The 26794-nt window shown below is 42.9% G+C and overlaps 1 protein-coding gene across 1 annotated transcript in view; it reads left to right on the top strand.

Moving 5' to 3' along the window:
• Positions 1–26794, top strand: part of PRKD1 (protein kinase D1) — a 246404-nt gene that overhangs the window by 108327 nt on the left and 111283 nt on the right. Inside the window, exon 2 of the mRNA XM_073609487.1 lies at positions 3277–3415. Coding sequence (XP_073465588.1) covers positions 3277–3415 — 139 coding nt within the window. The remainder of the gene's footprint in view (positions 1–3276; positions 3416–26794) is intronic.

Raw genomic sequence — 26794 nt, 5'->3', positions numbered from 1 at the left:
AATGATGGGGCACTGATGCCAGGGCATTATCTACTCCCACTGGACACTTTAAAGCCTGAAGGACAATATACCGGCCCTTTGGTTAGAAAGTTTGGAGTCTCATATTCTAGCTGTGCAATGGTTATCATTTCCCATGTACATGTGGGTATTTTTAGTAAAATTGACCCTTTAGGCTCCATTCACATCTGATCGTTTTGTAACTCAGCTCCTGGTGACAGTACAGTAAGATAAATAGTTGTCACTGGAACAGGTGCCCCTATTGTCCCCCTCACTCCCTGTTTTGTGATTTAGTGTTTGTGGCTTTCCCATCACTTTGTCCCACTGACAATCGTCACCAGGAAAACAGGAATGGAATCTCTACAGCAGATACAGCAATAAAAACCTGACAGGGATGTTAAATTTATAGTGCAAAAAATAAGTGCTTCGCAATCGCATATAAATAGTAACTAATTAAAAAACAAAGCACACCAACTACAATAATTAATATAATAAATACAGTGTTAAAGTCCCATGCACAGAGCTTCACTGCTGTGTACACAATAAGTGACAGTTCATATAGTTCCTACCAGTGTATTCAGTGCCCACCACCTCCGAATAAAGTGCCCCCATCAACCCCCCGCCGGTGTCTGACCCCATTACAGAGTCTTCATGGCCTTAGTACACTTCCACTCTAGATGGTATTGCAACACTCCTCCTGCTCCCGCCTCTGAGTAACGCTACTTAACTTCTTTCCTTATTCATGATCATCAATGAGACATGTCATAGAATAAAACAAAGACCATAGTGCTCTCTGTTTCCAAACGTTTATTTAAAACTGAACAAGGGATTACAAACACTAACACGGATAAATGAAAAACATGCATTGGATCAGCTCACCGTGTTGATACACATGGCTCCTCCAACCCATACGCATTAGCCCTCCTATCTGGCTTCTTCAGTAGGTTGCAGCAATCTCAGCCTAGGTTATAAAGCATATGATACATGTTAGGTGATATTTACATGAATATATTGGTGATTGCGCTGATTAAATTCTATTACACAGGGGTGTTAAACTGTTCTCTACTCTATTGTAAAAAATAAAATAAAAAGGTTTGATTTGTGAGTGTGAAAATGCTATTAATCAGAAACTTGGAAGATTGTCAATGAGTTTGGGGATTTGTATATAAACACAGTAAATGTAGGAGTTCTGGAACCAGTGCTTTGGCTTTGTTGAACAAAGCAACAGGCTCACATTAAGGCTTCATGTACACGGTCACTGTAATCTCCCGATGCATTTCTTGTCCAAGGAACTGCAGGTGGTGCAAATAGAAGTGATCAGCTGTACATGGTGTGTCTGGGTTTATGTTAATGCTTTCATGTATCAACACAAACATGCAGTTGCACATATGACTTATTCCCTGAAAGCAGAAAGTCTGTGATGAGTCAATACTTCATGTGTGCATGCACAATTGCACATGTTTATGCCAGATCATGATAGCACCAGCTTAAACAGGAGTACTGCTGTGTACAGCCATTTGCTTCTGTGGCCAGCTTTACGTGCCGCCTGTGGTTCCCTGGAAAGGGTAAAAACACTTTATACAAGACCGTATTTTATGCCTCAAAGCACCCGTGTGCATGAGGCCAAATGCTGATCTTCACAGCATATGTGTATATATCTACCTTTTGTTTCACTACTACTGTTCAGCCACCAATAGTAAAAAGTCTTGTTTAATTGATGTGCTGCCAAAGTAGTGCATTGTGGGGTGCTGCAATGCAGGTGCATTGAATTGCACTCCAGTGCATAACTTTTTACCACAGTGCAGCAGTGTGATTATGGCCCAAAAGGGCAAGTACAGTTATATATGTGCAAGAAATCGCTTTAAAGCCCCGTACACACGATCAGAATATCGTACAAAAAATACCGCTCTCAAAGCGATCGTACGATAATCTGGTCATTGGTACACAGCTTTCGTCCAAAAAGGGACAAACACGAACATTTTTCTCGTACGATACCAGATTGTACGATTTTGGTTTAGTCTGTACGGTTTTCCGAAAATACAAAATTTTCGGACTTTAGTAACCTATTTGTTTTCGATATGGAGACTAGCGTGCTAAAAAAAAAAAAAAGACAATCATTTGTCTGATAATCTCATTGTGTGTACTAGGCTTAAGTCTATGTAAAGCCATAATTTTGTTTTCTCTATGTATTTTTAGTTATGGATGGAGAGGCTTTAAAAGAGAAGTTCAGGATTTAAAAATAATCATACTTGATGCTGCATTTGTCCCCCGCTGCCTCTAAGACTGAGAGCTTAGTAATCAAAGATGGCTGATCGCTCAGTTCTCGGTCTTCACTGAGTAGAGAGCCGGTGACGCTCTCTGCTCCTCCATCACTCACTGGAGTGCTGGGCTGTGAACGGGGGGGGGGGGGGGGGGGAGCGGCTGGCTCAGTTTCTTAGCAGTGTGCTGAGAGGCTGAGCCAGCTACCACTCAGGCATCTGCGTGGATCCCAACATTACCGTCGGAATCCCTTCAGAGTCTGGACTGGCTGAGTGACAGCCCACTGTCAGCTAAATACAGGGTCACAGGAGTGCAGAACTAAGTGCATTTCCGTGACCTACAGAAGTAGTATGGCCGAAAGAGCTTTGGCCCTACTTCTCCTTTAAAACCTGTCAGTTTATACTTTGCAATCTGTTATCTGTGTTCATGGGGACAGTCTTGGTGATTCTCACTGCTACTGCAGCTAAAAGCACACATGTGACCAAGCATGATTAGCCTGGGAACGAGGAAACTGTGATTTGTTTTTTTGTTAATGGCAAGAATGAGTTGCTTTAAAATTCAAAATAATATAGATTGTCTATGCTCAAATGTGTGCTGTTACTTAACGTGTAAATTTAACATGTAATTTTGTTAAACTGGCATTCGAAGCAGAGGTTTCTGTATGCATGATCTGAGTTCAGCCAATCCCAGCACACATGCCTTACTACAGTTAGCAATATAATCATTCATAGCTGTTTTCACTGCTCTGTACCATTAAAGACTTTCTACTTTCCACTGACACGAAAACTATATGAGGACGGCTTTAACTAATATTATGGTATAATGTAAGTGGAAACCAGTTTCACTTGTTTTACTGTGTATTTTGTTCGAATTCCATGCTGCACACCTTGCTACTTCTCCAGCTCTGTTAAAGAATGTTCATTTCATTTGTCCTCCAAAGTTTTTATGTACTGTGCCATTTATCTTTGCTGTTCCAATTGTAGAAGTACTATGAATACATTTTATCCTCTTGTGTTTCAGTTTCCAGAATGTGGATTCTATGGGATGTATGACAAGATCCTCTTATTCCGCCATGATCCAAACTCAGAAAACATTCTGCAGTTGGTTAAATCTGAGGCAGATATTCAAGAGGGAGATCTCATTGAGGTGGTGCTTTCAGGTAATGTTTCTTTTTTTTAATTTTTTTTTTTATAACGTTTCTACCCCCCCAGATCAGCTTTTCTAATGTGTGTTATTCTGTACCCAACCACCAACAGCCCATGGTCTTAAACTAGAGTAGGATTTTGGCTGGTTAACTCAACTAGGCTCGCTAGCATGACTATAATGGGTTAAGGTTGAAAGGGGACAGCCAGTTTCACTTTAACTGCTTCAATACAGGGTACTTTTACCTGCCCAGGCCAATTTTCAGCTTTAAGTGCTGTCACATTTTGAATGACAAATGCGTGGTCATGCAACGCTGCACCCATATGAAATATTTATCATTTTTTTCCCCACAACGAGAGCTTTCTTTTGGTGGCATTTAATCACCACAGGGTTTTTTTTTTTTTTTTTTGCTAAACGAAAAAGACTGAAAAATGTTGAGAAAAAAAAAGTTTTTCAGCGTTTGTCAGTAAAGTTTGTAAATAAGTAGTTTTTCTCTTTCACTGATGTGCGTTGATGAGGTAGCACTGATTAGGAGGCACTAATCTGCCGCACTGATGGGCACTGAAAGGCGGGACTTTATTGCAGAGTGGCCCGACGGAAGCCTCTCCTCAGTGCAAGACACATGAAAGCCCGCATGGAGTTTGCTGAAAAAAAACACTTGAAGGACTCCAAGATGGTGAGAAAGAAGATTCTCTGGTCTGATGAGACCAAGATAGAACTTTTTGGCCTTAATTCTAAGCAGTATGTGTGGAGAAAACCAGGCACTGCTCATCACCTGTCAAATACAGTCCCAATAGTGAAGCATGGTGGTGGCAGCATCATGCTGTGGGGGTGTTTTTAAGCTGCAGGGACAGGACGACTGGTTGCAATCGAGGGAAAGATGAATACGGCCAAGTACAGGGATATCCTGGACGAAAACCTTCTCCAGAGTGCTCAGGACCTCAGACTGGGCCGAAGGTTTACCTTCCACCAAGACAATGACCCTAAGCACACAACTAAAATAACGAAGGAGGGGCTTCACAACAACTCAGTGACTGTTCTTGAATGGCCCAGCCAGAGCCCTGACTTAAACCCAATTGAGCATCTCTGGAGAGACCTAAAAATGGCTGTCCACCAACATTTACCATCCAACCTGACAGAACTGGAGAGCATTTGCAAGGAGGAATGGCAGAGGATCCCCAAATCCAGGTGTGAAAAACTTGTTGCATCTTACCCAAAAAGACTCATGGCTGTATTAGATCAAAAGGGTGCTTCTACTAAATACTGAGCAAAGGGTCTGAATACTTAGGACCATGTGATATTTCAGTTTTTCTTTTTTAATAAATCTGCAAAAATGTCAACAATTCTGTGTTTTTCTGTCAATATGGGGTGCTGTGTATATATTAATGAGGAAAAAAAATGAACTTAAATGATTTTAGCAAATGGCTGCAATATAACAGAGTGAAAAATGTAAGGGGGTCTGAATACTTTCTATCCCCACTGTATATACATATTCTGTAAGTGACCTAGGGATAACACAACCCCATCCTGTAATCTTCCCAGCCTTGGCTGTTCTGATGTCCGTGTGTCAGAAGTCTCGGGATTCACAGGCTCTGAAGAAAGAATGAAACAAAGACTCAAAAATGGCAGCTTCTGATACCTCCTTGATCACAGGGAATGCTGACCTTACTATGTATCCATAGTAGCCCTTACAGCGGCGGTGTATAGTGTGTTGAAATGTGATATTTTTACAGATAGAGATTTTTTTTTTATATGCCCATGCCAGCTGCTTTTTAATTTTCAATTACTTTTTTTGGGGGGAGGAAAGTGGTGTTTTCACAGCTTGCCAGTCCATAGATATGGTGGCTGCATAAGATTACTAGCTGCATCAACAAGATTTTGTCTGCACTTAAAGAAAATGTACTGTCTTAGGACTGGCACACTTCAGGGTGTTCAAATTTATGGACTTAGACAAACCTTAATTATCTATGTCAACACTTCCCTCTTAAGGTGTGTGTAGGCTTTAGATCATACTTTTCCAAACGGACTGTTTGTGGTCGACTACAACTATCTAATGTCTATGTGGTACTTTAAAACTCTACCTGCTGAAGTAATTTGAGGATTTTGCTCCACCCCCAGGTGATTGGACACCGGCAAAGTGTAGAGCTGAAACCCAGTCTTGCATAACCCCTCCCACTCCCAACATGCCTTCAGTGTTTTGCTAGTGTTCATAGGTGATGAACGTGCTTCTCTATAGTAAGGGAAATGTTTTTTCAATTGTGTCTGACTGCTATGACCTGAAGGCTTCCCTCGGGAGCAGTGACATGGATCAGTTGCCTCTGAACCAAACTTTTGGCCCCAAGGGAACTGTACCTGGACCCTGCAGGTAATAGAATTGGGCCTGTCTGGAAGCTGTTAATGGAACTGAATCCAATTGAGAGATTTCACCTTTGCAATGAATGGCTGAATTGTAGACCTTGTACGGTTCTGTACAGGTCCCAGGCAGTGGTAGACTGTAAAGAAAGCCCAGACTCTTATGACCCTGTTGTGGGTATGCCTGCAGGAGAGACGAAGGTTGAGTCAGACCTTTTAAAGGAAAAGTCCAGCCTGAGCTCGTTTGGGCTTCTTCTGAGGGTTACAGGAGTACAATTAGTTTTGCTCTCCTCTGACCTGTTTTCAGCAGAGAGCTGTCTGAAGTCCGCTTTCAGCTGACGTCACTGGAATCAATCCAGGCACCGCGTCATCACAACAATGAAGTCTGGATCCGCCAGGTGCCTGGACTGATGCCTGTCTCAGCCTCTCAGCAAGCCGCTGAGAGACTGAGACAACAGCTGATCCCTGCCCATCCACAGCTCAGTGCTCCAGTGAGCGTGGCGGAGCAGAGTGGAGAACTGCTGATTAACAGTCAGCAGCTCTCCTCTCAGGGATCTGTGAGAACTGAGCCATTGGCGGTGTTTGATGGCTCGGTTCTCAGTGTAGAGACGCCGGGGGACAGATGCAGCATCAGTCCTATGCTGCATCCACCTAGGTAAGTAGAAAAAGGGGTAGGGGAGAGAAACCCCATACTTCCCTTTTTTAAAGCATTGTTACCCTAAAAAAAAAAAATGGATCCTGTTCCTTTAAAACGTTATACAGCACAGTGCTTGTGCTGTGTCATTTGGCCCCCTGTAACACCTGAAATACTTGGCTGATACTGTAAACTGACCACGGTTTATCATGGCTGCTGAGCCCTGATACCGTGGTCAGTTTACGTCATCCGCAGCTCTCTTCTCTGCTCTCCCATCCCCTCTCCCCCCTCCCTGCTTGTCAGCTAGTCAGTGTCCGCCCCTCCACTCCTGTGGCTAAAATAACACTTACATTTTTATATAATCCTCTTTTTCCTAATCCTGTGCACCCCTGTATTTGTGTTTTGTTTGAAAAAATGCCGTCTATGCCTTATTTTAGAGCGCCGCTCAGCGTTAACGTGACAAGCCGCCTCTCTCCTTTCGACTGACCTCAGCGGGCGATTATTGGCCCCTCCTGCTCTGAAATCGGGTATAGGCGGCATTTTTTTTTTATAAAACACACACAGGTATAGGAAACGGAGAAGATTATATAAGAAGTATATAGTGGCTTAACAACCACTTTAAGCTTTGCTGCAGAAGATGTTGAACCGGTAATTGCCCCTTTATCTGTTGAGTCACAGTGGTGCTGTTGCTTCTGCCCTTCTGGGCACAGAGGATCGGTGGCCGTGCTTGGTCCTTCGTCGTTTTTTTCTATTAGTGTGCGGGAGTATGGAGTATCTTAATATTTTTAAAAAATAAAAATAAAAAATTCCAGTACCCGTTTTCTTCCCTCTCTTCCAGGGCAGGGCCTCAGTGATCACATGTGAACCCCTCTTAGGGACGTATGGTGTATGCGCCAGACATGTTTGCTATCTCAATCCCTTAGCACAGGTCCAGATGCTGCTATGCCCACACCTTCCAATGCCCATGGGCAACAAGGCACCAAGCGGCACTTATGGGCTCCGTTGCCTTGGCTGCTCTGGTCATTCGTACATGGAGATATTCAGGGATCCCAAAAGCCCTTATAGTACTAATCCTCTGAATGATGCAAACACTCATTTTCAGTTTCAGGGTCCACATTTACTCCTTTAGGGGCACTTGCCTCTAATACTTTTGTATCTCAGGAGGCAGGTTTAATGCTGTGGCTATTATTTTGGATTAGTTGTTTCTGTAAGCATGCCCATTCACCCTTGCCATCAGGGTATCCAGGGATTTTCTTCAATTTTCCTTAAAGCTGTTAGAGGAAGAGGGGGACAGGTACTGGGAGAGAAAGCTTTGTGTTACTTTGAATATTTCCTCTCAGGTGGATGAACAACCAGCAAGCATCTTTCTGGCCATTACATCTACCATTGGGATCCTTCCAAACATATATTAACTTAAAGTTGCAGCAACCGGCATCAAACTTACCTGAGGTCACCTGTTTACGGTCTATGGGAGCTCCAAGAACCTCATTCCCAAGAACAGCCAGGTTTGTGCAGGAACAACCTATTGTTGAAGCAGATCTTGCTGTCTCGCCAGCAGGATCTTGACTGTTCTGTGGATAAGGATATGGTCTTTAGGGGACCGTTCAGGCAAGAGGCTTGAAGCGGTCTTAAAACATATTTTCCCTGGTAAAAGCAACTTTCTATCACTAGACGCTGACTGTTCCTGTGGCTGAGGTTCTGGTATTTAGAGCCTCTTCAGAAGTGTTAAAGCCCTCTTAAGACATGTTTTCCCTGGTAAGTGCTACCTTCTGTCACTACCATGGTAATCTGCCAGGCCCTGCTGGGTTCTCTGTGCTGCACCTGGAGTTCTTCTGAAGGCCCCTACACTTCTGTGTGGACAGGCTGGGAAGTTCTGTCTGGCATCTTCCCAGTTAGACTTGGGAAGTCTCAGACCAATGAGTCCAGCACATTGTGTCCGTAGACTAAAAGCTGGAATTTCACACCTTGACACCACCCTGCTTCATGCCAGCAAATGTGCCTTTCCGCTCCCAGCAGGGGAGCTGCTGTTTTGTCTGGAAAGGTTCTGAGGGTTTTCTTCCAACCTGTTTACTGTTCCTAAGCTAAATAGGGGAGTATGTCCCATTGGAATCTGGAGGCTCTTAATGGATTCCTTTTAGTGCAAACGTTCTGGTTGCAGTCTATCTTGTCAGTGATTGCCTCTCTTTATTCGGGGGACATGGAGGATGCTTATATGTGCACACTTGTTATGTGGTCCCACCAGCATTATCTGCGGTTGCGGAGGGTAAGCAGCATTTTCAGTTGTGGCTCTGCCTTTTGGTTTTTCCAGAGTAATATGTATTTTCTTCAGGGTACTAGCCCCAATGCTAGCTCTATTTTGGGCTCAGGGGATTCCCATTGTGGACGATCTGGATGTCCTACTTTTGGGGAAACAATCAGCGCACATGCAGGCAGCCAATGCCAATGTGCATCCCAACTGTGTCTGAATTTTTGTTTTTACTGTAAAAACTTTTCCTTAGAGCCCATCGAGGGACACAAGTCTCTCCACTGTGTTTTTACTTTCCCCCTGCTAGTGCTTGTTCACAAAACTGAGTGATTCCGGATGAAAGAGATGTTCTGTGAAGGCTGGCTTGTGATGTTTGTTTGCCGATGTCCACACCTTCTGTAGTCAGCAGTAAACTTCAATTGCATCTGCATTCCTGTATCCTTCAATGGTCCTTCAATGGACCTGAGGAAAATTTGATTTTACTGTAAATTAAAACTTTTTTTTTCGTCCGTTTGAATATTATTAAAAAAGTATGAAAAGGTTATTTTTAATCAAACTGATGCATATAAAACTTCAAAATTTGGTCTGGTCATAAAGGTTTTGATTGCCCATGGACATAAAAGGGGTAGGAGGCACCTTTTTTGACTATGTGGAACTCTATACTAAAGCTACATTTTGGCTGTAAATAGGACTCATTGTAGGAACCCATATTTATGCAATAGCTGCTAATGTTTGCTCTATATGCATTCTTTAGTTGTTTTAGGAATATAACTGTATCCATACTGGAGGTGAAACTGCTGCCTCTATACATTTACAGAATGGGGTCACAATCCATAGTCCAGCTATAGCTTGAATGAGGTCAGTGACATTGCACAGAGACTCAATCCAGGCACTGACTCTGTTAATTATAACGCATTAGAAGCAGCCAATGTTTAATTATGCCTACAGTCTACATAACAAGAATTTTTTTGCCACCAAGGGCACCTTCCCCTTTGCATTTTAATGACATATTTGTTTCTGATGGATAGCCTATTTTCCTATCTTGGTGAAATTCTTTAGCTTGCATTCACACCTGAGCAGAACGTATTTCTGGTGCTTTTAGGGCCGGTTCTTATCACAATTTCTGTGTTCCGGATACATTTTGCAGGCAGATTTGATGTGTTTGATGTGTTCCATACACAAAAAATGCAACATGTTCTACTTTTTTTTGACTGCACTGGAACGCACTGCACTGGTGTCAACTAGGGCCTTTGGAAACCATGTTAAACATTGCCCACGCATTTTTAATGCAGAATGAACAGCGCCCAATAACGCATAAAAGTAAAATAAAATTTGAATGTACAGAAAAGTACAGCATAGGGTGTAGAACGTCTGAATGTACATGTATGTACAGTAACACTTAGAATAAGATTCTGCATAGCAAGGCGTTGCCAGGAGTAGGGAAATGAGCTGAAAAATGCTGATGTATAAGCTTTAACCACTTGCTTACTGGGCACCTAACACCCCCCCCGACCAGACCAATTTTCAGCTTTTAGCGCTGTCACTCTTTGACAGTTGCGCGGTCATGCTACACTGTACCCAAATTCATTTTTTTATCATTTTTTTCCCACAAATAGAGCTTTCTTTTGGTGTTATTTGATCACCTCTGGCTTTTTATTTTTTGTTAAAAAAATTAAAGACCGAATTAAAAAACAAAACAGTTTTATATTTTGTCAATGAATTTTGCAAACAGGTAATTTTTCTCCTTCATTGATGTACGCTGATGAGGCTACACTGACGGGCACTGATAGGCTGCACTGACGGGCACTGATCGACACTGCTGGGCAGCACTGATTGTCACCACTGGCGGGCATTGATAGGTGGCACTGATTTGTGGGCACATATGAGGTGGCTTCGCCTCTCCCTGCTTGGGATTGATGTACCTTCACCAGAAGCCGGTGATCGGTTTTATTTTCTCCTCACGCTTTTAGCGTGAGAAGAAAAATAAAAACGATTACCGATCTTCTGTTTACATCGCGGGATCAGCTGTCATAGGCTGTCAGCTGATCACGTGCTAAGGGGTCAGGATCGACCCCTTACTCTGATCAGCCGAGTCTCATTGACTCGGGTGATCACAGCACACGCCACGCGCGGCCAGCTTGCAAAGAGGAGGACGTCTGTGACGCCCACCTGGCAAAGCAGATCCGCGCTGTAGCCGTCATTCGGCTATAGCGCGGATCTAAAGGAGTTAAAGCAGTGTTCCGCCCACCGCTGCAAAAATTAAAAGCCAGCAGCTGCTGGCTTTTAATAATAATAATATATAATTAATAATTATAATAGGGCACTTACCTGTCCTGGAGTCCAGCGATGTTGGCACCGCAGCTACTGTTTCCATCAGCTGTCGGGTGCATGCCGTCGCCATTGCAGGTAAGGGAACCCGACAGTGTAGTCTTATTGCTTCATGTTGGGAACCCTACTGCGCATGAGCGAGGCTTCGCTCTTCTCTCTCCTACTGGCCAGGCGGCAGGGGAAGGAGGAGGGGGGAGTTGATTGGTGACGTCATGGGCCGCGGCCTGGACTCCCGGAAGTGGGAGCAGGATACCTGTATCCGCGAGCCCCCCCCCCCACTCCACTTTTGGGTGGAACTCCGCTTTAAGTACTCCTGTCATTAGAGAAATACAAAGGTTACTACTGCACTTCTTGGCTAAGTTCACACAAACTCTAAGGCCTTGTTCACACAGTGTACACCCGTGCAAGGGCCGTATTTATCCACCTGGAGGATGTACAGGTGTGCGGTGCATCCACTGTGCAGGTAGTACCGTTTTTGTCCTTTTAGGATGCACTGGCTGCTCAGGCACAGCTGCTGCTCCCAGTTTGGAGCTGTGCAAGTGCATGGTCCCTAACACACACTCGGGTAGATATACTAAAACTGGAGCACTCAGAATCTCATGCAGCTGTGCATGATAGCCAATCAGCTTCTAAAATCAGTTTGTTCAATTAAGCTTTGGCATTAAAACCTGGAAGCTGATTGGTTTGGTTTCTATGCAGAAGTGAGCCTAATTTTGCGCACTCCAGCTATAGTAAATAAACCTCACTGTCTGTGTTCTGGGGCAGTGCACATGCACGGCTGTCAAATTGGGAACAGTGGCTGGATCCGTGCAGCCATTTAATGAACCTGATTGGAAATGCCCGCATGGGGATGCAGGGAACTCCTGTGCATCCACAGGCCATTAAATATGACCCTCTCACGGGTGTACGCCCATGTGAATGAGGCCTAAAAGGATTAGATTGTTAGACTTCTGTGCAACTTGCCAAGTACCAGGTAGCAAAGTTTGTACTCAAATAACTCAGTGCAGTAGATGCAGTGCATAAATTTTTGCTTTGCCCATTTTAACATTGTATGCAAAGTTTCGGCAAGGTGTTCTCTTGAATGGCAGAAGAATAATAGCAGTACAGCCCCTAATGCTGGTCAGAGCAGCATGACACTGGATGCTTTTTGCATCCAGAATTTTTGTAACCATAGACCCATGGGGGTGGCGCAGAACCTATTGACATATATAACCATGTGGCTCTGGTGCAGAAGAGGATGCAAGGTAGGAAAAACCCTTTTGGGGTGGTTCAGTGGAGGCACCCAAGGATTGGGGTTGAGGCTTGGTTCTCAGTAAGAAAAGGCTTTACTGGAGATAGACCTATAGATCTCTTTGAAGAGTACCAGGGTGGATTTGGTTTAAATCAAGTCAATTAAAATTACTTTTTTTTAATCAACTTGATTTAAATCATACTTTTTAAAGAGCGATTGTCATCTCTGTCCCACAGAGGCTCCACATGACCTGCTGTTGACTCACTGACAGTCCCATTCACTTTAACCACTTGCCGACCAGGCCATAGCCGAAAGACGGCTACAGCACGGTCGGCTTATTCTGGGTGCATGTCCATGGGGCGTCATACCAGAATGCTGCTCCCGCGCGCCCCCTGGGGCGTGCACCCGGTAACATTTGTGACCGGACCCGGCGCATCACGGATCACGGTAAATAGCTGCTGATTGTGGCCGTTTACCACGTGATCGTTCCGTCAAATGACGGAACGATCACTTGTAAACAAACTGTCACGTAATGACGCTGGTTCCTCTCTCCCCTCTCTGTACCGATGGGTAGGGGGAGAGATTGCAGCAGCGCTGTGGGCTGGATGTTTAGTGCCCACAGCGCTGCTCAGTGTCAATAATCTGCAACACTCTGCAACACTGTGCATTACTCTGCCAATACTCTGCCAATACTCTGCCATAAATTGAAACAGAAACAAAGAATTTTTTTTTTTTATATCGAATTTTAAGTCTTTTTTGTTTTATAGCGCAAAAAATAAAAAACCCAGCGGTGATTAAATACCACCAAAAGAAAGCTCTATTTGTGTGAAAAAAAAAAAAGGACAAAAATTTCATATGCGTACAGTGTTGCATGACTAATTGTCATTCAAAGTGTGAGAGCACCGAAAGCTGAAAATTGGTCTGGTTAGGAAGGGGGTTTAAGTACCCAGTGGTCAAGTGGTTAATAGGACGGCTGGTGATGCGGCAGTGACACAACAAGGCGAGGGACGTGGCAGCAGCAGGTGAGTGGATGCCTGCTACAGGCGCTGCCATGATGAATCTGAAATGACAGGTGCTCTTTAAATGTAAGCACTTATTCTTTCTTTAATATTTGCAAACAAAATTAAGGTTTCCTATTTAGAATAATAACCTGTTAGGTTAGTAAAGCAGCGATATCGGAACTGATTCAATCATACAGTTTGCAGTGTACATAGAATTGCAAAACAATGGGATAAAGGAATATTCCTGAACTTTGTTTTATCTCATGGTTACTGTGAAATTGTTTGAATGTATCAATGCAGTGCACGTTATCTCAGCTTGCAGAGCTTGGATTCATTAAATGAGTTTACCAAAAATTTAAAGATTGCAAAATATACAGCCTCATGCTACATAACTAAGAATGCTGAATAAACTAAATTATTAATACTGTATATACTCGAGTATAAGCCAACCGGAATATAAGCCGAGGCACCTAATTTTACCACGAAAAACTGGGAAAACGTATTGACTTGAGTATGAGCCTAGGGTGAGAAATGCAACCTACTATAAGTGGAAAAGAGGGTCAACAATGCCCATTTGCATGCCACACTGTGCCCATTTGCAGCCATAGGTCCCCTGAACTTCAAACTCTGTAGTTAAGGGTTCCTAGATGCCCCCTAGCTGCTACCAAAAATTAGGGTCTCTGGACCCAAAGGGTCCCGAAATGACAGATGGACACAGTGGACCAAATTTGGACCCCCGTATCTCGGGGCCACATGGTGCTAGGAACCCCAAATTATGTGTGCATCACAGGAGAACTAGCACTAGAACATATCCAAAACTGGGGTTCCTAGCACCAAGTGGCCCCTAGATACAGGGCCCCAAATTCGGTTCGGAAAATGTCAAGCACATTTCTGCAGCAGAGAATGTCATTTTCTGAACCGACTTTGGAGCCCCGTATCTCGGGGCCACTTGTAGTGCTAGTTCCACTGGGTTTGCACACCAAATTTGGGGTCCCTAGCACCAAGTGGCCCAGAGAAACGGGGCCCCCAAAGTTGGTTCTGAAAATGTCATTCTCTGCTGCAGAAAAGTGCTTGACTTGAGTATAAGCCGAGGGGGGGCATTTTCAGCACAAAAAAATGTGCTGAAAAACTCGGCCTATACTCGGTATATCTTAAATAGATCAGATTTTAAATCAATCTGATTTAAATCCAAAAAATCTGAATTTTTTTTTTTTTTAAATATATAATAATAAGAATTATAGAATTGCAGATGTGTTTGCTGCTTGTTATGTGAAAAAGCTGGGTTCATATTTGTGTTTTTTTTTTGTTTTTGTTTTTAGAATTTCAATATACAGAGGTAATAGAATACTTTCACATTCATGTGTTTGCCTTTAGTGTGTAAAAGTAATTAATATTTTGGAGGGAAGTGGTATATGGTTGTATAATGAGCTCAGTGCATTTAATTTACTCATGTTCTAATAACTATGTGACCATGTATACATTTGATTAATTTAATTAAGGACCCTATGAATTATGTTGGCGTAAAAAGGATATAGGTATAGCATAAAATCTAAATTTTAATGTCAAGTATTGAGTAATGTAACACAACATATACTGATAACAACAATGGTAAACCTGAATACTCGGTGGAACAAATAGATTGGGGCAGGTGTAGGACTTGTGCAGATGTGGTGTTCTCTATCAAGTCTACAGATTTCCATTTACTTTAATGGTGTAGTGTAGATTAGTGTTTCTCAACCTTTGAGACCCCATACACACTAAGATTTTCTGCAGATTTTTGTCTTCAGATTTACCAAAACCATATAATATGAGGTCAAAATTAAGAGTTTCAATTTGTATGCAATCAGGCAGGCCCTTGCACTACATGGTTTTGGTAAATCTGAAGACAAGAATCTACAGAAAATCTAATAGTGTGTATGGGGCCTTATGATGAAGTACCCCTGCAGATCTAAAAAAAAATTCCTAAGTATCCTTGTCTCGAGAAAGTAATTTCTATTCTTTCGGTGTCATGGTTTCTGTGTGTGTGTGATGTCAGTATGTGTTTGTGATGATTTCTGTGTGAGTTTGTGATGGTTTTTGTTTGTGTGCAAAATGATCATCCAATGCAGCCTCACCAGTTCCCATCAGTGCAGCCTATCGGTGTCCATAGAATGCATATAGGTGAAAAACCTTCAGCCTTTACAACCACTTTAACTGGGGGGGGTTAATTCATCTACAATTCTATTTATAATATGCAGCATGGAAGGGGTTAATGTATTGCCATTGGTCACTGGTGCATTAGTGACTAGTGGCAATTAACACCTTTGTGCTGCATTGGTGGCACTGTTTAATAATGCCCTTCATGCTGCATCATATACCCCTTCCATGCTGCATATTACAAATAGCAATGTAGGTTAATTAAACCCCCCCCCCCTTTTTCAAAAATAAAGTTTAGCACTGCAGTAGGAGCACACATATAAGACACAGCAGTACAGTCAGCCTCTGCTCACTCACTTGTCCATAACAGTGGATGCTCCGAGCAGGTCACAGAGGCAGCACTCCTCCTCTTCCATCGCGCGCTCCTGGCCTCTGAATGACATCATGCCGGGCAGGGCCTAGGAAGCTCCTGTTGGGCGGCGATCACTCCGTCTGACAGGGAAGTGTCTGTGTAACACTGTCCGGGTGCAGGAGCACACTTGGCACACTCGTACCACTCCACTGCAGGCAGCTCTGCAAATGTAAAAGTGTGTAGCTGTGGCTGTATGCGGCAAGCCGCCCCTACATTAATGCAGCCTTTTTACCCGGCATCAGAGCGGCGATTGTCCCCCGGCACAGGCGGTGTACCCCCTGCCCTTGGTGCACATACCCCGGGTTGAGAAACCCTAGTGTAGATAATACATCTGAGTTGCATTGCATTTTTTGCGTGCAGAAATCCTATTGAGATTTTTTTTCATTGTAGGCAAAGCAGGCCAAATAGTCTTTTGCTACCTTGTGCTTTTAAATGCATGCCTATGGGCAGTACTGCAGTTGTACTTAACCCACTACAGTAAAATCATTGTGTGTATGTTACATAGTTAATCAGGTTGAAAAAAGACACAAGTCCATCTAGTTCAACCAAAAAAAAAAAAAAAAAAATCATACAATCCCATATACACAATCCTATACCCACAGTTGATCCAGAGGAAGGCAAAAAACCCCAGCAAAGCATGATCTAATTTGCTACAGCAGGGGAAAAAAATCCTTCCTGATCCCCCAAGAGGCAATCGAATATCCCTGGGTCAGTTTCACCTATAAATGTTGGTACCCAGTTATATTATGTACATTTAGGAAAGAATCCAGGCCTTTCTTAACCGCTTCCCGACCGCTGCACGATGATATATATCGGCAGAATGGCACGAGTGGGCAAAAGGGTGTACAGGTACCCGCCACGTTCTCCGTGACCACGGGTCCCACGGACTCGATGTCCGCCGGGTGCCTGCGATCGTGTCACGGAGAGGTGGAACGGGGAGATGCCTTTGCAAACAAAGAATTTCCCCGTTCTGCTCTCTGTCATCAAGAGCAGTGATTGCTGTCGTGCCAGTGTCATTTACACAGTAATCAGTGCATTTTTATAGCACCGATGGCTGTATAAATGACAATGGTCCCAAAATAGTGTCAAAAGTGTCCGATGTGTCCTCCATAATGTCGCAGTCACGATAAAAATCGCCGCCATTACTAATAAAAAAAATTAATAATAAAAATGCCATAAAACTATCCCCCATTTTGTAGACGCTATAAGTTTTGTGCAAACCAATCAATATACGCTTATTGCGTTTTTTTTTTTTTTTTCTTAACCAAAAATATGTAGAATAATACATATCGGCCTAAACTGAGGAAAACTTTTTTTATATATTTTTTGGGGATATTTATTATAGCAAAAAGTAAAAAATATTGCTTTTTTTTTTTCAAAATTGTCGCTCTTTTTTTGTTTATAGTGCAAAAAAAAAAAAAAAAAAAACACAGAGGTGATCAAATACCACCAAAAGAAAGCTCTATTTGTGAGAAAAAAAGGACGTCAATTTTGTTTGGGTACAACGTCGCACGACCACACAATTGTCAGTTAAAGCGACGCAGTGCTGTATCGCAAAAAAGTGCTCTGGTCAGGAAGGGGCCAAATCCTTCCGGGGCTGAAATGGTTAATGCAATCTACTGAGCTGGCCTGAACCACCTCTGGAGGGAGTCTATTCCACGTTTTCACAGCTCTTACTGTGAAGAAACCTTTCCATATTTGGAGATGAAATCTCTTTTCCTTTAGGCTTAAAGAGTGCCCCCTTGTCCTCTGTGTTGATCGTAAAATGAATAACTCAACACCAAGTTCACTATATGGCCCCCTTATATAATTTGTACATGTTGATCATATCCCCCCTTAATCTCCACTTCTCAAGAGTGAATAGATTAATTTCCTCTAATCTGTCCTCATAGCTGAGCTCCTCCATGCCTCTTATCAGTTTGGTTGCCCTTCTCTGAACACTTTCTCCAGTTCCCCGATATCCTTTTTGAGAACTGGTGCCCAAAACTGAACTGCATATTCCAGATGAGTTTTTGTACAGATGATTTCTCTCTCTCTTTCTCTCTCTCTCTCTGGAGTCCATACCTCTCAATACAAGAATAGACTTTGCTCGCTTTGGAAACCGCAGCTTGGCATTGCATGTTATTATTGAGCTTATGATCTAACAAAACCCCCCCAGATCCTTCTCCACTACGGATTTCCCCAGTTGTACTCCCCCTAGTATGTATGATGCATGCATATTCTTAGCCCCCCAAGTACATAACTTTACATTTATCAACATTAACCACTTCAGCCCCGGAAGAATTTATGCCCTTCCTGACCAGAGCACTTTTTGCGATTTGGCACTGCGTCGCTTTAACTGACAATTGCGCGGTCGTGCGACGTTGCACCCAAACAAAATTGACATCCTTCTTTTCCCACAAATAGAGCTTTCTTTTGATGGTATTTGATCGCCTCTGTGGTTTTGATTTTATTTAGCGCTATAAACAAAAAAGAGCGACAATTTTGAAAAAAATGCATTATTTTTTACTCTTTGCTATAATAAATATCCCCCGAAAATATATAATTTTTTTCCCCTCAGTTTAGGCCGATATGTATTCTTCTACATATTTTTGGTAAAAAAAAAAAAAAAAATGGCAATAAGCGTTTATTGATTGGTTTGCGAAAAGTTATAGCGTCTACAAAATAGGGGATAGATTTATAGCATTTTTATTATTTTTTTTTTACTAGTAATGGCGGCGATCTGCGATTTTTATCGTGACTGCAACATTCTGGCAGACACATCGGACAATTTTGACACATTTTTGGAACCATTGGCATTAATACAGCGATCAGTGCGATTAAAAATGCATTGATTACTGTAAAAATGTCACTGGCAGTGAAGGGGTTAACACTAGGGGGCGGTGAAGGGGTTAACTGTTTCCTGGGAGGTGATTCTAACTGAAGGGGGAGGGACTAACTACAGGAAGTCACAGTTCATGGTTCCTAGCTCATAGGAACACACGATCTGTCACTCCTGTCAGAACAGGGAAGTGTGTGTTTACACACACTCGTTTCTGTTCTGTCTCTCCTGGTCACGATCGCTTGTGGCTGGTGATCATCGCGACCGTCGGCCACGAGCATCGGCATCGTGCCTGCTACCCGGACCCCGCGAGATTATGTACAGTAACGTGATTTCGCGCAGGGGAGCCAGCCTGTCGCAGTAAAACTGTGGCAGCTGGTCCAGAAGCGGTTAAACCTAATCTGCCACATAGTCGCCCAATTAGACAGTGCATTGAGGTCGGCTTGTAAATTGGAGACATCCTGTAAGGACGTTATTCCACTGCATAGCATGGTGTCATCTGCAAAGACAGAAATTGTACTTTTAATCCCAGATCCTATATTATTTATAAAGATATTAAAAAGTAAGGGTCCCAACACTGAACCTTCTATCCATTTACAAACTGATATTTCCAAGCCTGTAGACTTTACCTTAGGCCCTTTTCACACTGGGGCGGGGGCGGCGTCGGCGGTAAAGCGCCGATATTGTTAGCGTCGCTTTACCGTCGGTATTCGGCCGCTAGCGGGGACGGTTTTACCCCCCCGCTAGCAGCCGAGAAAGGGTTAAAAACCACCGCAAAGTGCCTCTACAGAGGCGCTTTGCCGGCGGTATAGCCGTGCTGCCCATTGTTTTCAATGGGCAGGAGTGGGGAAGGAGCCGTGTATATGCTGCTAGGAGGACTTTTTTTCCCGTCCTGCTAGCGCACCGCTCCAGTGTGAAAGCCCTCGGGGCTTTCACACTGGAGAGACAGCAGCGGCTGTTTCCGGTCGGTTTGCAGGCACTATTATTAGCGCAATAGCGCCTGCAAACCGCCCCAATGTGAAAGGGCCCTGAGCCGTGTGGGGAACTGTATCGAATGCTTTTGCAAAATCCAAGTATACCACATCCACAGCCACCCCTCTATCCAAGATTTTACTTACCTCTTCATAAAAAGAAATCAGGTTTGTTTGACAACTTCTGTGTTTCATGAATCCATGTTGTCTGTTTCTTAAAATATTTTTTCCAGCAAGAACTCATCTATGTGGTCTTTTATTAAACTCTCCAGTATCTTCCCGACTATAGAAGTTAAACTAACAGGTCTATAGTTACTTGGTAAAGACTTTGATCCCTTTTTAACCACTTTTTAACCACTTGCTTACTGGGCACTTAAACCCCCCTCCTATCCAGACCAATTTTCAGCTTTCAGCTGGCGCACTTTGAATAACAATTGCGCGGTCATGCAACACTGTACCCAAATTAAATTTTTATCATTTTTTCCCCACAAATAGAGTTTTCTTTTGGTGGTATTTGATCACCTCTGCGGTTTTTATTTTTTGTTAAAAAAATGTAAAAAACTGAATTAAATTTTTTTTTTATATTTTGTTATAAAAAAAATTTAAAACAGGTAATTTTTCTCCTTCATTGATGTACGCTAATGAGGCGGCACTGATGGTCACCGATGGGTGGCAATAATGGGCACTGATCAGTTACACTGATAGGCAGCACTGCTAGGTGGCACTGATTGCCACTACTGGTGGGCACTGATAGCTGGCACTGTGTGCACTGTTATGTGGGCACAGATAAGGCAGATGTGCCTCTTCCACTTCGGGACCGATGTCACAGCGCGCTAGGCGCGTGCCCTTTAGGGCTCATGCAGGGCGCGTGCACAGGGGAGGCCGTCTTACGAGGGCCTCCCGGGAATTCAGGTCCGCGCTGTGGCCGTCATTCGGCCATAGCGCGGATGTCAAGTGGTTAAATACAGGCAACACATTGGCCCTGCACCAATCCAGTGGTACTATTCCCATCATTAATGAGTCGCTAAAAATTAGATACAGTGGCTTTGAAATGACAGAGCTCAGTTCTTTTAGGATCTGTGGGTGGATGCCATCCGGTCCAGGTGCTTTATCCACCTTTATTCTGTCTAAATATTTCTGGACCATATCACTTTTGAGCCATTGTGGATCATTCAGGGCTTTGTCACTACCACCCCCATTATGGACATGAGCTCCCCCATGCTCCTTTGTATACACAGAGCTGAATAATGTAGTTAATAAATTTGCCTTCTCTTTGTCCCCAGTCACCCACTTTAGATTATTTTGTAAAGGGCCTACATGCTCAGACCTGACCTTTTTACTATTAATATATGCAGTAAACCATGCTTGTTATATGTGTAAAAAGGCTGTTTGATCCTGACTTCTCTAAACCTCCCCTCCTTCCCCAGTCCCTAATCCATCTGCAGAGCCTTGGGGGCACTCTGCACATGCTCAGTTTGGTGTGTTTTGCTAAAGTGTTTTTTTTTTTTTTTTTTCTTGGGAGGGTGCATGTGATTGGCACAGGGCCAATCAGCACTGTCCAGACAGAGGGTCAGGGGTCATGCAGCCTCATAGGACAGTCTGGGACAGTCTGAGTAGAATGAAAACTCCTCCTACAGGCTTTACCCATACACTGAAAGAAGTCACAAGACTGCTATATACTGCTGATGAGAAAAGATATTTAGCAGTTTATATTTACTAAAATATTTGCACTTCCATGTTTTGTGTACTCTGGGAGACCAGATATAGTGATTGCAGGGTCCTGGGTTTAGTAACACTTTAAATACAAAAGGCCAGCGTTCAACAACAGCACTCGACTGCATGTGTTCATAATAAGCCTGCAGCTGGAATGCTGGTTACCTAGTTTTCTTTCCAGAAAAAAGCTATGTTGTGGGTCTCCATGTTGATACAAGAAGTAATGTTTTTAGTATAGATCCAGTGCTGGGGGTCCAGACTTGGACTCTCCAGAACTTTGTGAATACCTCTAGTTTGTAGTCTTCCAAATATGTGAAATACCTTAAATCCAGTCCATGCTGCATGGCACTTATTAAATTATTTTAGTATGTTTAGGGGTATGTTGGGAATCTGGACATCAAAATTGCTGAATCAGATTAGATATAGAGTCTGAAAGTCTGGAGTGAAAACATTTCAAGCTTATATCTTCATGGTTTGTGGTCCCTCACATTCCAAAGTGGTGACTAAGAGGTAGATATTCAGATGACATGCACACATCAAAGATGACGTCTTAGTCAAGTGTTGTCTCCCTTCTACTGCTCACACACACGTCTATAGTAACCATTGGCTGAGACCTTGTATTGTGGGGACAAGATGGGACTAATAAGATATTATGTATCTGTCGTTAAAATCACTTGATGATGTGACTTCTAGCCTTGCACTTGGATTTTATACTCCCTGTTCTTTTTGTTTTGTAAGAAAGTTACTTCTGCACATATTTTTATGCAAGAAAACATGTAATAGATTGTGTGTATGTATTGATGTTTGTCTTTAGTTTTATGGTTCTGTAGCTAATCTTATAGTATGTTCCTCTCATATGTGGATATTCCAGGTTGATTTCAGTCATCCTCCCACCATCCAAAGACCTAGTTGGAGGTTAGAGCATTTTTGCTAGTTTAACTGTAGTTATGGACATGGCAGGTGTGACAGTAAGGCATAAATTGACATAAAAGGTATCTAAATCCATGAACAAAAAATATATTGCAGTTTATTCCCTTTATTTTCTCCTAGTGTTTGGTGATAAATGCACTTCCTTAGGGTGAGAATGTTTACTGTACTGTATCTATCTATGGAGGAGAAGCATTGACACCTGAGAACAAGAAGTGTTTCAGGACTACAGAGCATCATCAGCTTTCTCCTCCAAAAAAGTGGAAGTGGGATTCTGTAGTTCAGAGATAGCTGGGAACAGTGCATGTGAATGATCTGAGAAGCATTTCAATCTGAAACAAACTCAAAGCTTGTACATTTTTCAAAACTGAATGACCTTTCATCTTCTGTAAGCGACACTAAAGGGTTGTGAATTCACCCTTTTACGTCCTTACTTGCAAAAAAGGACTTCTGGTTCTGCATTGACAAGAGTCTGAGTGGTGAATAATACAACAAAAAAGACATTGGAGGACTGAAGGTGCACCTGGGAGGAGTGCAGCACTCTCTGTAACTCCACAACTGTAAACTAACCTTTACAGATATAAAAAAAATTTATGTAGAGGTCGATAAAGCCTGTGCGAGTTAATGAAATAAAATGCATGTTATATTCAGAAAACATTGCTGTGCATCAACTACAGGCCAGTATTTAAAAAAGAAAAACATTTTATTCAGTGGTCACGTGACTGTATAGTCTCTTTTGCTGAGTGCATGGGTGTGCGGAGCATGGATTCTGGCAGTAGCATGGCATATATGTTAGTTCAATGACAGCTGCTCTTGTAATAGCACAGCTCCTATGGTGCTCAAACTGACTACGTCACCACAAATCTGCCTCTATGCTTAAAGTGGAACTTCACTCTCCCAATCAACATTGATTATTTGTAACCCTCATGCTAGCATTAGTAAATAGATAGAAAGGAAAGTATATCATATTTACTTGTTGTAAACATTTTTTTTTCTTTTTTTACAATTCTTCAGTTACTTCCTGGTTTCTTGCCCAGGTAAATGTCTTACATCCCAGGAGTCTTCAGGAGGGGAGGAGGGGCTTTATCAGCTAAGAACACTCCCCTGCATGTGAGCTTGAGCTAAGGGCAGATGGATTCCTGGAAGTAAATGCTACATGAATCATTTGCCCTTACTCAAGATGGCCACGGGCAGAAATGCTAGGGGGTTGTTTTTCCAAGGGATTGCTCAATAAAAGAAAGCATGGAGCCATGCATGAATGGGTGAGTTATTTTGAATATTAAAAATGAATTTGTGTTATTGGTTTGTGTTGCTCAGATGCAGGAAAGATCCTCTTTAAAGTGGTTAAGTCAAAAGGTTTTTTATTGTAATGCATTCTATGCATTTAGATAAAAAGTCTTCTGTGTGCAGCAGCCCCATCTCTATCCAGCGATGTCTCTCTCTATCCTAATTGGCTGAGACACAGCAGTAGTGCCATTGGCTCCCGCTGCTGTCAATAAAATGCAGTTAGCCAATCAGAGAAGAAAAGGGGCGGGGGCGAACGGCAGCTCCCTGTCTGAAGAAAAACAAGGAGCTACAGCTCGGGTGCCCCCATAGCAAGCTGCTTGCCCTGGGGGCACTCAACAGAAGGAAAGGGCCAGGAAATGTAGCCAGGGACTCGAGAATTGGAGGATCTTGGCTGCCTGTGCAAAACAGTTGAACAGAGCAGGTAAGTATAAGATGTTTGTTATTTTAATAGAAAAAAAGGAGACTTTATAATCCCTTTAAGGAAGACAAAGGGTCTGACAAGGATCACCAGGTATTTTCTACTAATTACATGGTCTGTTTCATGCAGGCTGCAGCTTAAGAGCAGTGTGAACAGCAAACTTTTATGAGGGTTTCAGCAAGCTTCAAGTCACTTTCGCTAAGCCTTTAGATTTTAATATTTTGTAAGATACAATAGTAGAAAATGCCTCAAATAAAATAGTAGTACTTTCTTTCTCTAAGCCTTTAAAGCAGGGGTGTCAAACTCAATTTCATCCTGGTCCGCTTAAGCATTATGATTGCCCTCAAAAGGGCCGGTTGTATCTGTAAGATTAGATGTCCAGCGCATCCCCTCCCCTTACTTTAGATGTCAAGAGCCACCCCACCATCAGAAGTTGAGTCCATCACTCTCCCTTACATCACAGTGCACCCCCTTTTCTTATGCTGCTGCTGGGAAGAAGCTGGATGCATTGCTTGAAAGTAGGGGTCTGGAGGAGGACCAGAGGAGGGCTGGAGCTTTCCTGCAGCTGCAGGAGAGGTGCGAGGGCCACATGAAATGGCCTGGATGGCCGGATTCGGCCAGCGGGCCTTGTGTTTGACACCTGTGCTTTAAAGCTTCCGTCAGCTCCTGTTTGGGAATGTTATACACAGATCCTAATGGGAGTGTTGATTGTCACTTTAAACAAGATGCTAGCAGGCTTTTTCAGGTGTTCAACAAGCTTCATGGTGTGCTAAAGCATGCTAGCAACTTGTTTAAGATGACAAATGGCACTCCCATAAGGGTCTATGTTCAACATTTAGAAACTGGAGCTGAAGGGCGCTTTTAAAGCTTCATCAAAGCTTGCTAAAAAGCCCTGCAAATGCTTTGTTAAAGCCTTCTGTTCCCTCTGCTCTTATACAAGCTGAAGCCTGTGTGACACAGACCTAAAAATTACATAAATAGACATATGTGTAGCCTTAGTAGGGACCCAGGAATACATTAGTAGACTTTCACTATTAAAATGTACATGCGCTTTATTCTTCATTTGTAGGTGGCGTTAGAGAGCCCTGCACTTCCCTATAGGTTTGGAATCTGGCTGTAGTGTGGATTTCAAAATACTAAATATAGTGGTTGTAAAGGGTTTTGTTTTTTTTTTACCTTAATGCATGGTAAAAAACTTTTTATGCGCAGCTCCAAGAGGAGCTTCAGAGGAGTCAACACTCAGTATGCATGAATCCTTAGAAAACTGCAATGGAAATGTGTGTGTAAATAAAGCTTACTTATGGCCTCAAACCACCTCTTCTTGGGTCCCACACTTGGGGCTCTAGGCTCCTCCTCTTCACAATCTACCACCATAGAAAGACCCCTCCCCCTCTCCCTGTGGGGGCGCACTTCCAATCCAGAATGTGTTTGTCTATAGCACTTCTAAGCCAGATGGTGTGCGTCTATAGACACACACACAGTGCAGCTCTGCCCCACACCCTTCTCACAGGATTTGATTGACCGCAGCAGGGGCCAGTGGCTCCCACTGCTCTCACAGGAGTCATGTGAGGAGAGGAAGAGAGAGCAGTGCTGCTGCAATCGGCACATCGCTGGATCAAGATAGGACTCAGATAAGTATTTAGGGAGGTGACTGGGCGATACAAATTCTGGGACATTTTTTTTTCTTTACCTTAAATAGGAGTTCCACCTAGAACTTCCGCTGATCCGGTTACCCCCCTCCGGTTTCACATTTGCCACCTTTCGGGGGGGGCAGATAACTGTCTAATATAGGTATTTGCTCTTACTTCCGGCGAAAGAGCGCCGCAGAGTCTACGGCCAACTAAACCATGTCTGGCCCCTCCTCTGTCCATCAGGGACCATTCAGAACATGCAGCATGACTCGAGCATGTGCAGTAGGGAACCAGGCTGTGAAGCCGCAAGGCTTCACTTCCTGATTCCCTTACTGAAGATGCCGGTGCCTCCACCCTGACCCGAGGGACAGATCGGTAAGTGTCCTTATTTTAAAAGTAAGCAGCTTTTCTACTAGTAATTGAAATGCTGTATTTCTGGAGCATGCTCGATTTGTTTTCCCATTTTAAAGGATAAGTTCACCTATAATAACATGTTACACCAGTATTCAGGGTGTAACATGTTACTAATGCAGAACCCCTGCTCACCTGCCAATCCTCCACTGTGACAGTGGGCAGAGGTACCTTTTCCCCTAACCCGCTGTCACATTTTGAAAATGGCAGGGCTGTGTGGGGCTCTGCCCACACAGCTGTGTCATTCATTCATAGGAATCAGTGAATGAAGAAACTGCAAATACGTTGCTGCAGATGGTCTTATAGTATCAATGAATTGTGTGCGCGCTTATTAGCATGCTTATAGTTCATTCACCCTGCCTACAGCTCGGGAACTGTCTGCCAGTATAGAGGCATGGGCAGAGAGCTCAAGGCATTGTGTGCAGGAGCCCAACATTGCACCTGCCATCAGTGGTTACTCTGCAGGCTTTTGTCAAAAAATAAAATAAATGCCTATTTATATATTTTTTTTTCTGCAAAAAGATATGCGTTTATTTTTTTTAAGGTGAACTTAGCCTTTAAACTTTTATTACAACTTATTACAACTACAAATAATAAGTAATTACAACAATTACTTATTATTTCTATACGTATAGTACTCCACTTGTTTTGTATTGATATCAGTTGTTTAGCATGGGTGTTTCATAGTAAGTACATCATCATGTAAACTTTTACTACAGAGAGTTTCTATTTTTAGCAACTGCAGATTAGTTTATTTTAGAGATTTTGCGTCACTCTTAGACTTGTAAAGCAGCAAAAATCCGGTGATAAGATATGTGTTTTATGGGGTTTTGTCTGCCCAGTATTTCAAGTGTATTTTTCAGGAAGGGCCAGAGTT

The sequence above is a fragment of the Aquarana catesbeiana genome, linkage group LG13, assembly GCF_042186555.1.
Source record: "Aquarana catesbeiana isolate 2022-GZ linkage group LG13, ASM4218655v1, whole genome shotgun sequence".
Taxonomy (NCBI): Eukaryota; Metazoa; Chordata; class Amphibia; order Anura; family Ranidae; genus Aquarana; species Aquarana catesbeiana.
The sequence above is the reverse complement of the archived record's forward strand: the minus strand, read 5'-3'. Positions and strand labels throughout refer to the sequence as shown.